Source organism: Bufo bufo, chromosome 5 (genome assembly GCF_905171765.1).
Source record: "Bufo bufo chromosome 5, aBufBuf1.1, whole genome shotgun sequence".
NCBI lineage: Eukaryota > Metazoa > Chordata > Amphibia > Anura > Bufonidae > Bufo > Bufo bufo.
This window is the reverse complement of record NC_053393.1, coordinates 258,838,156-258,856,552: the sequence shown is the minus strand read 5'-3', so window position 1 is coordinate 258,856,552 and position 18,397 is coordinate 258,838,156. Positions and strand designations below refer to the sequence as shown.

Below are 18,397 nucleotides of genomic sequence, written 5' to 3'. Positions count from 1 at the left end.
ACAGATAACCTATCCTCAGGACAGGTCATCAATATCAGATTGGGGATTCGGATCCCCTCAGCACCCCCACTGATCAGCTGTTTTGGATAGCCTCCAGCGACAGAAACTATACAGTACACAGAAGATTTAGTACACTATTTAGTGTCCGGAGCTGGTGTACTGCAGCTCAGATCACATTCACTTGTGCTTCCGGCTTCATCCACTGTATAATTTCTGGCACCTTGCAGCTGCTTGTCGTAGGTGATTGGGTGGAAATGTGATGTGTAATAACAAATCATTGATTATTTAGGACTATAAATCAGCTGTAAAAAACCCTGATGTACCCAGCTTTAAAGGGGTTCTCCGGGAACAAGGACATTTTAGTAAGTGCCTCCAGCCTGCTTTCCTAAGCTGACGATTTATACTTACCTGCTCCCACAGCTCTGGTAATCTGCTGTGTCCATGTTTTGGTCCCTGCACTTTTGACATCCAGCTTAGAATAGGCATGGTCACATGCTCTGGTGCAGCTAATGACTGGCTTCAGAGGTTGACATGCCCCAACAACAAGCAGCACATAGGCGCTAAAGCCAGTCATTGGCTGCAGTGGAGCATGTGACCATGCTCATGCTAAGTCGGATGGCAACAGTGTCAGGACCAAAACAGGGACACAAGGGACATGGAAGGCAGCGCGGAGGACCGGAGCAATTGGGAGCAGGTATTAATCTTCAGTTTAAGGAGGCGGGCTGAGGGCACTTATTCCCGAAGAACCCCTTTAAATATTAAGAAGGCAGAAATTGAACCTAGCAGCAGAGAAACACATTCCTATTCTGTAACTTTTAGAACCTAACTACACACTATAAAGAATGCAACAGTGTAGTATGTCATAAACTAAAGGGATGTCTGGTAATTTACATTAATGGTGTATGAGTAGATCATCTATCTATGGTCAGTGAAAGTCAGCTCTGTTCATGTGTCAAGTTGCAGTACCAGGCACAGTCACACTCTTATGAACAGCCTTGTGGCAGGTACTGCAGTTAAAGGGATTTTCCCATAAACATTACTTATTCCCATCTGCTCCTGCTACTTTCAACTCTATGGGGCTGCTGGATAAAAGCGGAACACTGTACTTCGTTACCACTGGCAATCCCAGAGAGTCAACAGTGGATGTGTGCAAACGCCACTATTCAAAGAGAGGAACAGAGGACAGTTCTCAGCTATGAAACCCCACCAGTTGGACACAACCCCCTAACTGCTGTCCAGTAAAGGCCCAATGGGCCATCTATGTAAAAGCCCAGAAAACACCTTTAGGGTATATTAAGGAAGCAGAGATAATCTAATCCTGGTTATTTTCAAACTACCATTACGCTAGCGGTATATTTAATATGCACAACTATACATATTACACTGAGTAACGCTGTTAAAGGGCATCTGTCAGCAGAATTGTACCTATGAAACTGGCTGAACTGTTGTATGTGCAATTGGCAGAGGAAGTAATCCATGTTCACATATGCCTGCACTGCTGAGAAAAATGAGGTTTTCATAAATGCAAATGAGCCTCTAGGGGCAAGGGGGCGAGCCGCTGATCTCTCTGCAATGCCACGGCCTCTGCACTCTGATTGACATGGCCAGACAGTGAAGAAATCATCATGACTGGCCCTGTCAATCAAGGTAGAGATGGCACGGCAGCTGCAGTGAGAGATGAGCCTCTAGGAGTAACGGCAATGCCCTCCGTTGCTTCTAGTGGCTTATTTGCATATATTAAAACATTTTTTCTCAGCAATGTGGGAACACACAGCATGAACATGGGACCAAAACAGATGCCTTCAGCTGCCAAGCACACATGTAACATGTCAGCCAGTGTCATAGTTAGAAATCTGCTGATAGATACCCTTTAATAATAAGTACATTTACAAATTATCCTGTGAAAAGCTTTAGGTAAATGATAAAAAAAATATCTATTTCAGTGGAAGGACAAAGTTACCGATTTTTGTGGTTAATTTCTATTTTAGCCTCTGTAAAGGAGAGGTTTGGGATATCGAAGGCACTATACACATGCTGATTAGTATTGCAATTCTTTTGACCATTCATATTTGACAAACAGCCAAAAAAGAAGCCATGTGATGTTTACTGCATTACATTAGATCCCTGGGACTAAATACATTAGACTTCAATATTTGGAGCACATACGTACTATTTTAGCCCCATTTAACACAATCCCAGAGGCCCAGTTTTCAGTGTGGTTATTTTTGGGTGGAAAAACTACAGTAATAATTTATGTATATCAATTCACAGATTTTGCAATCATTCTTCTCAAAGTGTTTATTTCAGGCTGTGTCATTTTCTTTAATTATTTAAATGTGCAAAACAAAAAAAATGTAAGTAAAATTATGGCAAAAGTCAATAATGTTGGGTGACAAATAGTAGTTATAAAGGCAAACTGATTGACCACAGATGCAAAACAGTCTGAGGTGGTCATCTATAAAGAAACATATGCCACTTTTTGGTGTATTTTAGGCACAGATTTTGTCGCAAAGGGATATTGCGGCAAAATTGGCGCCTTTTCCTCGCTCATGCCATTTTTCCGAGGTGGTGGGAGAAGGGTGCGTGGCGTGGGCGGGGAAGAGGGCGGGCCAGCCGGCAGGTCTCAATTGCTATTTTGTACGCCACTTTATGGCATGGAAAATGGTCTTAAACTATGCCTCTACATAACTTAGGTGCATCCGATGCCAGCCCAGGAGTATCAATACAGGAAAATAAATCGCCCCTTTGAGTGTCTTCTACATATGCAATATGTTTGTTTGCTCAGAGTGCTTTATCTTCAAAGGGAGCCTGTCAGCTGGTCTGTCATTGTTTTAATACTGACCCTCTGAAGTCTGCAGAGCGCATCACCCCTGTGAGGGACATGAGTCAGCAGCATCGGACAGTACTCTCGCAGCATTCAGGACCGACTGCTATCGCAGCAGTGACAGAGTGCTGAAATCAGTGGGTCTGTGACAATACTACTTCTGCCCTCAGGGAGAGTAGCATAGTGCAGCTGACAGGGCCCACTTAAATCAAAACAATTGAATAGCACACAGCTACAAGATTAATTCTTTGGTTGGTCCTAAAACCTATAAATGAAGATAGCCATACACAATCTTTGGCCAACAGCCATCTCTCCCGACTCCCCAATACACATTTAGTTCTGCTAAGGCTACTTTCAAACTCGCGTTTTGGGCGGATCCGTCATGGATCTTCAAAAACTGATACGTTACAATAATACTACTGTCATGAACGGATCCGTTTGTATTATCTATAACATAACCAAGACGGATCCGTCATGAACTCCATTGAAAGTCAATTGGAGATGGATCCGTTTTCTATTGTGCCAGAGAGAACGTTTGGCTCAGTTTCGTCAAGCGGACAGCAAAACGCTGCAAGCAGCGTTTTGGTGTCCGCCTCCAGAGTGGAATGGTGACTGAACGGAGGCAAACTGATGCATTCTGAGCGGATCGTTTTCCATTCAGAATACATTAGGGCAAAACAGATCCATTTGGACCGCTTGTGAGAGCCCTGAACGGATCTCAGAAACGGAAAGCCAAAACGCCAGTGAGAAAGTAGCCTAAGTAAGTATGTGCCAGTTGGGAGAGAGATAAAACCACTGCTTGACACTTCTGGCGGTGTCTTATCTTCTGGGAGAACAAAAGGGTCAGAAGACAATATTCACTTTGCCTTATCTTTCTCTCCCACGACATCATCTGTTGAGTCAGGAGCTCCATATACACATTAGGGTACTTTCACACTAGCGTTATTCTTTTCCAGTATTGAAATCCGGTAAAAGGTCTCAATACCGGAAAAAAAAACACATCAGTTTTGTCCTAATGCATTTTGAATACAAAGCAATCCATTCAGTATGCATCAGGATGTCTTACGTTCCGTTACTTGTACGGTATAAAATCCGGCATTCATTTCCATAGAGATGTATTACCGGATCCGGTACCAAGTGTTCCGGAAATTGGCGCATCTGGATTTCAGATCTGCGCATGCGCTGGGATATAGGAGAAGCTACTTTCCCTTTTGATCTTTGAAAATTTTTAATTACCGGATCCATTATTCCGGATGAGACGGATCCGGTATATCACTGGATCCATCTAACGGATCCAGAAAAAAAAAAGCTATCCGTTTGTATACGGCTTGCCAGAACTGCCTGCCGGATTCTAACAACGCTAGTGTGAAAGTACCCTTAGACAGTTGGCCGAACCCTTGTTTCTTGGTAGGTTCGGCTGAAAATATACTGATGTGTATGGGGGCCTTAGTACTGAACTACAGTTTAACTACAAAAGATGTACAGTATGTCATTCATACTCAACCTGGTAACGCAGTAATTACCCAGCCTGCAATTTCCCAGGACTTTTATATTGAAGGCCTATCCTTAAAGGGGTTGTCCGGGATCAAATATATATATTTTTTTAAAGTGTACTCACTATTAACAGTTGATTCAAGTTCCCCCCATATGTGTTGAGGAATTTTCGCCACTTCTACATGGCTCCGATGGTCCCCCACGCATTGTTTACATATATGTTTATCTTTGCCTAACTTCCTGCCGCACTGCACTGTGGGTTCCAGCGCAGTGCGGCATCACGTGGTTACAGCTAACTATCATCCCGCTGTAACTCCGCCCCCTCATTAATATTCCACCTCCATTCATTAGAAAGTGCCATGCCTGGTGACGTCACCGGACCGGAGGGGCGTGGCTTAGCGCGATGTCTTACAGCCTAGTCACCGCTCCTCCCTGCAATCTGCATAATTACAGAGGCTGTTGGTGACGTCACCGGGCTCCCTGGGAAGCGGAAGAAGAGGCTTCTCTCTGCAGCAAGGGACCCGGTACGTCACTGACTATGAGAAAATAGGCACTTCCGGCTTAGAATTTGCATTATGAAAACGGGGCATCAGACATGAGTGGCAAAGGTAGGATAGGCATGTGTGTAATATTTGTTTTACTGTTGTACAATTAGAACAATGTCCCCAATCCTGGACAACCCCTTTAAAAGGATTGTTCCATCTCAGGCTTTCATGGATAAGATATGAATAATCACGTAAGAGCCACCCAGGGGAGATGGCTTCGATGTTTCTGCAATTATGGCCACCCCAGGCCAGCACTTAACTGGCTAAACCAATATCAGCAATGAAAGGCAAAGATGGGACAACCTTTTAAGGCAGGTCATCAAAATCTGGAGTTACTGAAAAACAGCTGCTCAGCGGAAGTCCCGGACCCCGCCAATCACATATTTCAGTAGCTCTGGCCCTGGAACTAAACAAGTGCCACCCACTATGTAGTGAACAAAGCTGGTTAAGCAGCACTGCTCCCATTAAAGTGACTGAGCAGCAGTGCAGTAACCAGTATGTATCCTGCCCTGGCGCTACTGAAAAACAGCCGTTATCAGTGTGGTGCAGAGTCTCAGACTCCTGACTCTCTGATATTAATTACCTCTCCTAAGGATAGGCCAACCATATAAAAGTCCTGAATATGCCTTTAAGATGTAACAATTCTCACTAATGATCTTATTTAGTCTACAGGACTGCCTGTAGGTCAACAAGAAGAGGTGACAGATGGAGCAATATATCCCATGGCTGTAGAATCAGGTTATATAATCAACATTATTTTCAAAGTAATTTGTTTTAGTAAATTGGAGCAATGAAAATAAAAATGATTGCACTGTCTGTAAGTGTGGGTGATGGTGACATAAATGGTACTTTCATTCAAAACTGTGCTTCACTTAAATTGCATTTTCTCATATCAAAAGCAAATGACTTTATTCCGTAGGTCATAACAAATGTGCAGTATATAAACATTTTCTGTCAGTACAAAGCTAAAATCCATGATACCCACAGTGCATAATTTCTCTCTGAAACATATATAAAATATTGCGATAGAAAAATAAAATAAATAAATATGAAGATAAACTATAAAATGCAACCTTTTGCATAATTATGGTAGATTACTGCACCATGGATCACTAACAGCTCGCTGCCGAAAACCGCGAATAAAAAAAATCAAAAATTCTAGTTTATTTCTGTACTCACTTTACTGCATTGTGTATTTTTAAAACGTCCATATAGAAAGAGAATCCATGGCACTTCACCGATGGAAAGGTAAAGTGCAGTGGATTCTCTTTGTATATAGATGTTATGGCTATTTCTTGTATCACAAAGCAGATCTGAGAAATCCAATATTGCGCTGCTGGCAATATGAAAATATTAACAAGGTTATAACTAGAAAGAAGAGAGCCTGGCACTTAATATCACATGTATAGTGTAGTTAGTTGCGATGTATAAACATTGGTAGTATGCGATTTCAGACCAGTGATTGGTGTGTCACTTCAAGTATATGATAGAATATGTGGCTTTATTTTGTCGCTTCTAGAAACTGTATTTTTGCAGTGTCCTTTTAACATTTTTCCTTATCAGTTTACTATGAATAGATTGTAATCACTTCTCGTCCACCACCACGTACAAGCAGTACTCTGTTTAAGCCTTCAGTTAAGACTTCTAAAAATTCCATATCTGGTTTACAGTGGTTAAAGAAATAGGTTGTTTTAGGAGGTTGGATGATTTTGTGGAACTACAATAGAGTCTCTAGAATAGAGAATCTCTGAAGATGAAGAGAACCCCTCTATGACTGTGGAGAAAGAATATGGATCATCACAAATGCAGTTTTGTCCCTAAAGGGCCCTTTACACAGCCTGAGAATCTTATAATGAGCGTTAGCTCGTTAGTGTTTATCTGGAACGCTAGTTAGAGATTATCTGGAGGTGTAAATGTACAGGCGGTTACCCAATGAATAAACAAAGCACTTGTTCATTGGGTAATCCGATCATTTGTGCGTACACAAAAATTAATGTTTGCCAGCAGCAGATCATGCTGTGTACACACGATCTACAGCTGGGAAACGAGTCAGTATAGGGAAGGGCTATGGCATTAGCGATCGCTTCTCCCGATACTCTGGAGGAGATTGCTGCAAGTAAATGCACCGGTCTCCTCCACCAGCGAGCAGCAGATTGTTGGGAAGGAACACTTCCTTCCTGACAATTTGCTGCTCTGTCGTCCTGTGTAAAGGGACCTTAAGGCTGCAACTGCACCCTTGAGCTGCTGCTGATGAAACTTGGCCCACCCATGGCGACTGCACGATTTTGTAGATAAAACCAAGGTATTTAACAGCAGAATCGTGCAATCATTAGCTGCCAGGGGAGGTTGAGGTTTCAGCTGAATGAGGCAGCTGCATTGTGAAGTCGGTCATACAGAAGTTGGAATGAATGTTGTTCAATATCACAGTGTCATTTTGTGTCTTTATTCTTAAAGGGAATCGGTCATCTGCTTCATGAAGCATAAAATCCAGGATCCTTCATCATATGTTTTCTTAAATAAATTGCAGCTTGGGAGCCTTTCGGGATTTCATTCTGTCCATGGATCACACAGCATGAAGCAGATGGCAGGTTCTCTTTTAAGACAGTTCCACTCAAACGAAAGGACTCAAAGTTCAGGATTTTCCAATGGAACCCTTTTCCTAAATCTAGCCCACAGCATAGATCGGCGAAGATCTGTACTACATTCTTCACTGAACTACACAGTGTCCGCTCTGCTTCCAAGGCTACCATCTTCAGTAAAGGAGTGAGCACTGTCAGGGGGCAGATTAAGTGTGTCATAGGCCCCGGGGCTGTCTACCCAACTTGGGCCCACTCCCAACATTTTGCTGACATTCCCCTTCCATGCAACCAATAGTTATTTTTTTTCTGTATGAAGAGACTGCGTTGCTCCTTGGGGCAGCTCAGTCCCACCCAAGTGAATAGGGATGAGCTGCAATACCAAGCACAGCGTTTATCAAATGGATGGTGCTGTGCTGGAGCACTGCGGTCTCCTAAAACAGCTAATATGCAGGGATGCTGGGAGTTGGATCCCGTCAATCTCATATTGATGACCTATAATAAGGATAGGTCATCAATACGTAAATCCTGTAGAAAACCCCAGTTATCTGTGGTGTTACATAGGACTGCAGATACTATCAACTATCTGTATTCAGAGTAGCTGAATAAAAATAATGAAGTAGATGTCACCTGCAGTCCAATGTAACACCATAGATAGCACATTGATAACTCTCTGGACGCAGATAATGTAGTACATGTCACCTGCAGTCCTATGTAACCCAGATGACACAGTGATAACTCTCTGGATACAAATATTGTAGTAGAAGACTGTGCTGGTGCAGCCTCCTCCTCCTTGATGCGCTGCTCCTCTGACCTCATCTTCTGGCGAGGACACAGCAGTGCGGCAAGAGGAAGGAGGCGGGGACTGGGGGTTTACAATAGAAGCTGTGTGGCAACTCATCTTAGTGGGACGCTGCTGAATACATTGTGTGCATGTGCATGGGCCCCACAGAGATGTCCGCCCCAAACATCTCTATTACAATGCGCCACTAAGCGAGGTAGGATCAGATCATGCTGCCTCCGGCACTGAAGGAGGTAGCCTGGCAGCCAGGAAAAGAAGCTATCTACACTGAACAAAAATATAAACACAACACTTTTGGTTTTGCTCCCATTTTGCATGAGCTGAACTCAAAGATCTGAAACATTTTCTACATACACAAAAGACCCATTACTCTTAAATATTGTTCACAAATCTGTCTAAATCTGTGTTAGTGAGCACTTTTCCTTTGCCGAGATAATCCATCCCACCTCACAGGTGTGGCATATCAAGGTGCTGATTAGACAGCATGAATATTGCACAGGTGTGCCTTAGACTTTCCACAATAAAAGACAACTCTGAAATGTGCAGTTTGATCACACAGCACAATGCCACAGATGTCACAACGTTTTAGGAAGCAGGCAATTGGCATGCTGACTGCAGGAATGTCTACCAGAGCTGTTGCCTGTGCAATGAATGCTCATTTCTCTACCATAAGCCGTCTCCAAAGGCGTTTCAGTGAATTTGGCAGTACATCCAACCGGCCTCACAACCGCAGACCACGCGTAACCACACCAGCCCAGGACCTCCACATCCAGCATGTTCACCTCCATGATCATCTGAGACCAGCAACCCGGACAGCTGCAGCAACAATTGGTTTGCATAACCAAAGAATTTCTGCACAAACTCTCAGGGAAGCTCATCTGCATGCTCGTCGTCCTCGTCGGGGTCTGGACCTGACTGCAGTTCATCGTAACCAACTTGAGTGGGCAAATGCTCACATTTGATGGCGTCTGGCACGTTGGAGAGGCGTTCTGTTCACGGATGAGTCCCGGTTTTCACTGTTCAGGGCAGATGGTAGACCGCGTGTGGGTGAGTGATTTTCTGACTTCAGTGTTGTGGATCGAGTGAACTAAAAGCCAAACAAGTGGAATGTTTATATCAAAAGATATCATTTATTATAAAATATAAATAATGGAGAACAACAGGATGTAATACAGTACACGGAGAAGCACAGGGTAAGTAAATTCATAGGAACCACCATAGAGCTGCGAAAAATAAAGCACAGTTCTTGCGCAATGTGAAGCATAAAACAGGTGCGACCAATAAAGCAAAAGCTAGGACTCTGGGCAACCAGATAAATATCACATATATGGTCTCCCTAATAAGGGTATGGTACACAAGTACCACAGGCCAGATATAGTAACCCCAGAGTCGTAGCAAGCATGCACGGTATGATGTAAATGTCACAATCAGCCAAAAACAGTGATATGATAATACAAAATCACTAGGCTGAAGTCAACCAATAACTAACGTGCACCAAAGTACAAGGGACCCAGCGTGGATACATACAAGGGTACCCCGCAAGTAGCATGGAACCGCGCTAAATATAGGACGTACCTGAAGACATGGTGGCAAAATGAATGACCGGCCCTGGGCGCGAGACCTCGACGCGCGTCGAGGTCTCGCGCCCAGGGCCGGTCATTCATTTTGCCACCATGTCTTCAGGTACGTCCTATATTTAGCGCGGTTCCATGCTACTTGCGGGGTACCCTTGTATGTATCCACGCTGGGTCCCTTGTACTTTGGTGCACGTTAGTTATTGGTTGACTTCAGCCTAGTGATTTTGTATTATCATATCACTGTTTTTGGCTGATTGTGACATTTACATCATACCGTGCATGCTTGCTACGACTCTGGGGTTACTATATCTGGCCTGTGGTACTTGTGTACCATACCCTTATTAGGGAGACCATATATGTGATATTTATCTGGTTGCCCAGAGTCCTAGCTTTTGCTTTATTGGTCGCACCTGTTTTATGCTTCACATTGCGCAAGAACTGTGCTTTATTTTTCGCAGCTCTATGGTGGTTCCTATGAATTTACTTACCCTGTGCTTCTCCGTGTACTGTATTACATCCTGTTGTTCTCCATTATTTATATTTTATAATAAATGATATCTTTTGATATAAACATTCCACTTGTTTGGCTTTTAGTTTACTCTGGATGTGGTACAAGTGGTCATTATAGCTGTCTAAGTTGACAGAGCTGCCTTTTTGTAGGTTAATTGTGGATCGAGTGGCCCATGGTGGTGTTATAGTATGGGTAGGCGTATGTTATGGACAATGAACACAGGTGCATTTTATTGATGGCATTTTGAATGCACAGAGATACTGTGACGAGATCCTGAGGCTCATTGTTGTGCCATTCATCCATGACTATCACCTCATGTTGCAGTGATAATGCACAGCCCCATATTGCAAGGATCTGTACACAATTCCTGGAAGCTGAAAACATCCCAGTTCTTGCATGGCCAGCCTACTCACCGGACATGTCACCCATTGAGCATGTTTCGGATGCTCTGGATCAGCATATACGTCAGCGTGTTCCAGTTCCTGCCAATATTCTGCAACTTCACACAGCTATTGAAGAGGAGTGGACCAACATTCCACAGGCCACAATCAACAACCTAATCAACTCTGCGACGGAGATGTGTTGCACTGCGTGAGGCAAATGGTGGCCACACCAGATACTGACTGGTTTTCTGACCCCCCCCCCTTCTGAACCCTAAATGCACAAAAATAGTATAGTCCATGTATCAGTCCTGTGTAATATATCCATGACATCAGTCATATGAAACTCATTACAACATATAATTCCTGACATTCAGGATGCAGCAGTGTTACATGATAAATGTGCTAGGTCCAGGGGTGCACTGCCAATAGGGCGAAGTGAGGCAATTGCCTCAGGCAGCACCAGGCAAGAGGAGGACAACGGAAGGGCCATGGGCAATGAGCACTTCCACTGTGTAAATGCTCATCTCTACATATTCAACTGCATCGCTGTACTCGGGATAGCAATACAAATGAATGCTGCGACGGGGAACGGGAGTGATGTCTCCCTGGCCTACCGTTTCATCAAATTGGCTTTAGCCCTAGTTCCTGTAGCCTATCAGAGGCCAGTGTCATCATTATTGCGCTGCCTGAGCTCAGGGGACAGACTAGAAAAGTTTTGCGTTTCGCACTGCATCACTGACAGCAGAATGGAGGTAAGTATTTGAGTTTGTTATTTTTAGTTGGCAGCATGGTGTTAGGCCACAATGGTGTGTGTGTGTGGGGTGTCATTATTTAGTAACTAGAGAAAGCACTATGGAGACACTGCGGTTGTAAAAAGGAGCATTTTTGTCCTGGCACGCATTGCAAGGGGGAATTATTCTTACTGGTAAACATTATAAGGAGTCATTTTTTGTACTGGCACAAATTATCTGAGGGTACTTTTTTGCACACACACACACACACATTATAGGGGAATTCTTACTTCTGGGGGCAAAATGAAGGACATTATTACTATTGGGTGCACTGTTACCACATTACAATTGATGGTACTTTTGAGAGGACTGCTACACTGGGAAGCATCCTGGCAGAGTATAAGCTTAGCACAATTATTTTTGGAGGACACTACGTTACAGCACTATAATTTTTAGTGACACTATTTGCTGGGCACAGTTATTTTTTAGGGCACTATGTGCCAATAATTATTTAAGGAGAACTATCTGTGTGGCAATAGTATTTTCAGGGGGATCTGTTTCTGCAGTATAGTATTCAGAAGCACAGTGGGCACAGTATTAGAGGTGGCAGGTCTGATCTGAATGGAGAAGATGAGGAAACAGAATGTCTACATCAGATGTAGAGGTATAAAGAGCTGTATTACCCTGTATGTCTTGCAGCTCTGTATGTAATGTTTTCCAAGTATGTCTTTAAACAGTAGGGCAGGGGGGAAGGGTTTAGGTTAAGAAATTGGCATTGGGAGGGGGATCAGCGCCATTTCAGTTTTCGCCTTAGGCAGCAGAAATGCTAGGTGCACCTCTGGCTAGGTCAGCACACATTCGTGTGATAAGTAAATAGGACTAATTTTGGAATAATGATTTTTATTGTGGTTAAAACAGTAACTAGATTACTGTGTGTATTTACATACCTACCTGCCTCTAGGAGGTGATGTAAAATGGCTCAAAGTCATGTTGTTAATAAAGTTTAGTTTAATGTTAAAGAGGACCTTTCACCGATCCTGACATTATCATGTAAATAGCTGGCAGGGTAAGGCATACTGAAGGCATGTAATATCGCTTACTATTTTCCCTATGCGCTTCACCGTTCTCCTGCTGTGCCCCCTGTTCTGGTTCCCTGCCTGGTATGTAAATTCATTCATTAACACCAGACTATCTCTTTAAGGACAGATACTACATCTGTTTTTTAAATTCATTCCTGGTTTTGGCTCCCAAAACTGCATCAAGAAACCTGAAAATATGACCATACCCAAAGACTTTTCCTGCCTAGAAGACAGATCATAGCAATGTTTCAAACTCCAAAACACCTTTCTAAAAGGATACAGTTTTCATCACCTTGTTTATTCTTGGGTGGCCCAGGCATATTCAGTAACACCAGCTGCGCATGCTGAGATCTTTTCAGCACAACTTCATTTAGTTTTACTGCAGTGTGCATTCTTCTTACATTTGACTGATTTCTAAATTGAAAAGAATTAGGAAATGGTAATAAATATCCAGTATAACTTTATTAAAGAGAACCTGTCAATATGAAAATGTTGTTTCTTAGCATTGCTGGGCAGATCGACAAATAGGTTCGTATAAAAACTTAAATCTCTGCTCATTCTGGGCTTAGTAGTGACTGCTCATGGGACTCCTAAGGCCAGAGCAAGCATACCTTTAAATTAAAAAAAAATAAGTAAAACTGAATGTTTTCCTACAGGAGTACATAACATATTGATCTCTGATACTTTTATCTAGAAATACTACTCTTCTTTTTTATGCCACCCCTAACTAGAGTGGCTTGTGACTTACTCACAGCTTTTTTCAAAAGTTGCAGTGATAAATCTGGGGTGAAAGTAATTAAAATAGTTAACTACACCCAGCTTCTTACCCAAAACTGGAGTGAGCAGTGTAAAATGCAAAAGCTGCAATTTTTTTTTTGTCCAAAGTAGCCAAACAGTCACAAAAGTTCTATTGTATGACTTTTTAAAGCTAGAATTCTGGAGTGTAGGGCTTGAGAAATTGAGCCCACATTGTTTTGACACATAACAGCCAGTAGGCCTGTCATTACTTTATATGGATTATAAAGAGAGCAGCAAAATGCTTTCCGTTCTTTTTGGAGCTGTGTACTTTGGAATAACTGATCAGCAGGAGTATAGAGTGTTGATTTATGACCTTTTCTAGGGATAAACTATCAATATAAAAACCTTGGAGAATCCTTTTAAATTACAGTGAAAATTTCTAATTCTAGCAGTTGGTCAGTGTTACAGTGTACTAACAGCCTCTAAGTTTTACTTACCTAAACACCAACAATTTGAAGATAACCACAGTCCGATAAGAGGCTGTGGCCTAACTTGATCGCTGTCATGAGTCATCTACATCTAAAGGAGACTCCTGCTCAGTGGTTTTATATTTTTTTGGGTCAGGAACTGCTGTTTTAGACAAATGATCTCCTTTGACAGAAAACCGATATTGCCATTCCCCTTTTTAATAGGGTGTGCCTATCAAAATGCTAACAGAGTGTGCAGGGACAGGTCTTATTAACAATGGCAATTACTTGTCAATTTGATACATTTTGACGCAAGAAATGGCACAAACCCCCTATCCTAAATATATACTGGAAAACATTTGTAAACAACGTAGGAGAGAATTGCAGTAGCTTAGATCACTAACATTAAACAAAACATTAGAAGACTTTATAGTAACTTACAGGTTTTCCCATTCTCTGAATGCATGAAAAAAGGCAACATAATTGAATTACAGTGTTTTACATTCCACTCAGAGGTAAGAGGTTTACAATAGGACAATCACCGAACCCTTTTGCTGCCAAGGTTATATGGATATTTTGCACCTCTGGCAGCCAGGACAATTTTTGCAGTTTTGATATTTTCAAATAAATCAGAAGTTACAAAATAAAAAAAAATAAAAAATCATACTAATCCCATAAATTTTCTAAAAGTAGACACCCGACACTTGTGACACACAGCACGTTATACTCACAGACACCTTCAAGCAACTTTGCGTCCAAGTGTCATTTTTCACAAAAATTGCATAAGAGTTGATATAACAGTGTAAAAGTCTGACAAGCAGAAAGTTAAATGGTCCACACCTCTTAAAAATAAATGTTAAGGATGTGCAGAGATCATACATACCACTTAAGCCTAAATCTACAAGGACACATCTTCATAAAATCACCAGAACTGGAAAGACCAAAAATCTGGTTTTATGACAGACATTTTGAAAAAAAAATATCAGCCAATATAAAGTGAGGGATTACAGTTGTTGAAAAGTAAAAGCACCCTCAAAACCTATATATGTTCCCTGAAAGAAGACAACCTGATGACTGCAGTTGCCTTGATGGACTGTTGACAATCTTGTCCACACCTTCATGTAACTTTGTGACAAACAGGATTTTCACCTAAAGCTCATATTAGGCAGAGGTTTCCAATTTGAGGGACAATATTGCTAATATTTTAGATGTGGAAAAAAATAAACTTTGTGAAGGATTTTTCTGTCTAAAATAATGGATCTCACACGGATGCAAAATGTACATAACTCAGCATAATTGATGCTTCACCCGTAGGATACCAGCACTGGAAACTGGGCCAGAAATCCGGTACAGATGCGGCGTCATGTACACCCGATCCCCGAGAGAAATCGCTCAGTGACCGGGGGATCCGACGGGCACAGGGAGGTTTTTACGCCCCTCTGCAGCCTGATAGCTGCCATTGGCCAGTTTCTGCAGACCAGCCAATCGCAGCTCCGGATAGATGTTTAACCATTTATGGAGCTGCAGGGGGGTCATACAGGGGTGACTGGTGCTGAACTAGCCAGGACCTGTCTCCCCTGAGGTCAGGCAGGGAACTCCAGTGTTTGGGGCCCCCTGCCTGCTCTGCGATTGGCTGGAACAACGCTCCAGCCAATGGCAGTGCTATAGCAGCACAGGAAAGGGCTGAACCTGTCTGCAGGCAGCCATTCTAGCTTCTCTGTGCTGCTTGTTGGTTTGCTGGGAATTGTGGTGCACCACCACTGTGATTTCATCTTTTTGCTGCTGAAAGAAGAAAACAGAACATCTGGAATTGCTGCACTGACTTTTTTATTTTTATTTGCAGCAGTTCCAGATCCCTAAACCACTCTCCATCCCTGTCCCATTAGGGTGCTCATTTTTGAGGGGTTCTTTTGTGTGAAAAAAAAGAATTACAGTTAGTGGTAGTATATATATATATATATATATATATATATATATATATATAATAAATTCAACTGCACATCCCCAAAAATAACTTGAGTTTTATTCACCAGAAATACAGCAACGTTTCAATCCACTCAGTGGGATCTTTCTCAAGCAATGGTGATAGCAAAATGGTGCTCAAATACAGGTATATATACCCCCACAAGATAATTGATTAATAAAGATAATATAAACAATGTGAATAACATTAAAATTACATCATTGAGGATACAAAGTTTAGATATTAGTGCATTTCAACATGATGGAATCATATATATATATAAAAGCGCAGTGATTACATATCATGATATAATGTAAAAACTAAGATCCATTATAAAATGTGATAATTACATGATTACAAAAACGTGTGAAAACCCGTGTGTCATGAATTAAAAACAGCTTTAGGCTACATTCACACGTCAGTATTTTTCTATAATCCGATTTTCTGTCCGTTTTTTGCGGATCCGTTGTTCCTGAAAATGTTTCCGTATGTCATCCGTTTTTTGCGGATCCGCAAAAAACGGAAACATGTATAAGTTTTAATAAGCAAATAAAGTTGTTTGGATTTCTTTAAAAAAAAAATAAAATAATAATTTAAATGTCATTTCCAGGAACGGATTCCGTATAAAACGGATGACATACGGAATGACATCCGTATGTCATCCGTTTTTTGCGGATCCATTGACTTTGTATTGTACCAGGATCCGATTTTTCAGGAAAAGAATAGGACATGTTTTATATTTAAACGGACATGCGGAACGGAACAACGGAAACGGACAGCACACATTGTGCTGTCCGTTTTTTTCCAGGACCCATTGAAAATGAATGGGTCCAGATCTGGTCCAGAAAAAACGGAACAAATCAGGAAAGAAAAAACGGACGTGTGAATGGACCCTTATACGATAAGGGCAAATTATGAGTACTGACCAGCGTGGGAACATCTCCTCAGCACCATTTTGCTATCACCATTGCTTAAGAAAGATCCCACTGAGTGGATTGAAACGTTGCTGTATTTCTGGTAAATAAAACTCACATATTTTTTTTTGGATGTGCCATGGAATTTATCATTTTATGTAAGTAAGGTGGGTGGATCTCCCTCACAGTCGCTGGCACCCAGTCACATTACTTCCTCTCTGCTGTGCTACCCTTGATTATATATCTCTCTCTATATATTGTGAGGCAGTGACAGGCCTCATATACGAAGGAAGGTATGTGTATCTAAGAATGGTGCAGGAAACATATTAGAGGGGATGCACCTGAGACGTGGTACCGGCCTTAGTGGAGTGAAAGCCACTAGCTAGAGTGTCCACTAAGATAGATAGTGGACACTGTTGTTACCTAGTATAGCTGGTATCAGCTGATCCGGCCTGGCTTTTACTGGCAGTACGCAAAGAGCTGGGTGGGTGCTTACTCTGCACGATCCACTCCGGGGTTTATAAGTGGCTCATGTCCTCGATTGCGGTTAAAAGTCAGCAGCATGAGGCAGGGTGTGTCTGTTGTGTGAGAGGCTGCAGACAGGGCAGTCTTTAATATTGATTGGACCCTGGGCAAAAATTTACTTGGGCCCCCTGGATCCCGCCTTCCCACACCTTAGAAGGCAATCACGCCCTCCACCACAACACACACACAAAAAATCCACATATCTGGTAGAGTACAGTGAATGACTGTAAATACTTCCAGGTCTGAAGACTCCAGTGGCTCAGGATCAGTGCTCTGGGCAGCTGGGCTCAGGCTGGAAGTGGGCACCGCTCTGCAGGAAGGAGACCAGGGCTTGGCTCACCCTAGTGTTACAGTGCACCCCACAGTATGCAGTATAGCACCCTATAGTATACAGCAACCCACAGTATGCAGTATAGCACCCCACACTATACAGTACCCCACAGTATATAGTAGAGCAGTATAGCAGCGCACAGTATACAGCACCCCACAGTATATAATAGAGCAGTATAGCAGCCCACAGTATACAGCAACCCACAGTATATAGTAGAGCAGTATAGCAGCGCACAGTATACAGCACCCACAGTATATAGTAGAGCAGTATAGCAGCCCACAGTATACAGAACCCCACAGTATACAACACCTCACAGTATACAACACCTCACAGTATACAGTAGAGCAGTATAGCACCTCACCGTATACAGCACCCAAAACTATACACGATACAGCACCCCACACTATACAGTACAGCAGTATAGCACTCCACAATATACAGCACCCACAGTACACAGCCCCCCACAGTATACAGTACAGCAGTATAGCACTCCACAATATACAGCACCCACAGTATACAGCCCCCCACGGTATACAGTACAGCAGTATAGCACTCCACAATATACAGCACCGACAGTATACAGCCCCCCACACTATACAGTAGTTTACAGTATATTAGCATAACAGCCCCTGTCACCTTTTTCTGATGTAATCTTCACAAAAAAAGCTCCACAGTTAAGGCAAACTTCTACAGCAACACTCCTGGTAGAAAGGACCTTGATGACCTCATTGCCATGTGACCAGTAATATTGCTAGGTTACTGGTCACATGGTGATGATGTCCTCTAAGGTCCTAGAGAATCACAGCTCTCACAGTACGCTGCCTGGAGTGCCGGCAGGCATGGCATGGCAGCACCCCCTGTGTAGCTGACAGCCTGACACCAGAGGCAGTGGCTAGCAGAGCTCAAGAGGCAGCTGCCTTGGGCCCTCCAGGAGCAA

The 18,397-nt window shown here is 42.6% G+C and overlaps 1 protein-coding gene across 4 annotated transcripts in view; it reads right to left on the bottom strand.

Moving 5' to 3' along the window:
• Nucleotides 1–5,636: 5,636 nt before the first annotated feature.
• The window catches only part of SLC12A7 (solute carrier family 12 member 7), a 408,366-nt gene continuing 395,605 nt past the window's right edge, over nucleotides 5,637–18,397 (bottom strand). For all 4 annotated transcript variants that reach the window (XM_040432155.1, XM_040432156.1, XM_040432158.1 and 1 more), the window contains 2 exons: nucleotides 12,803–12,936; nucleotides 5,637–6,522 (listed from right to left, as the gene is read on the bottom strand). In XM_040432155.1, coding sequence (XP_040288089.1) covers nucleotides 6,431–6,522; nucleotides 12,803–12,936 — 226 coding nt within the window. In that variant the 3' untranslated portion in view covers nucleotides 5,637–6,430. The remainder of the gene's footprint in view (nucleotides 6,523–12,802; nucleotides 12,937–18,397) is intronic.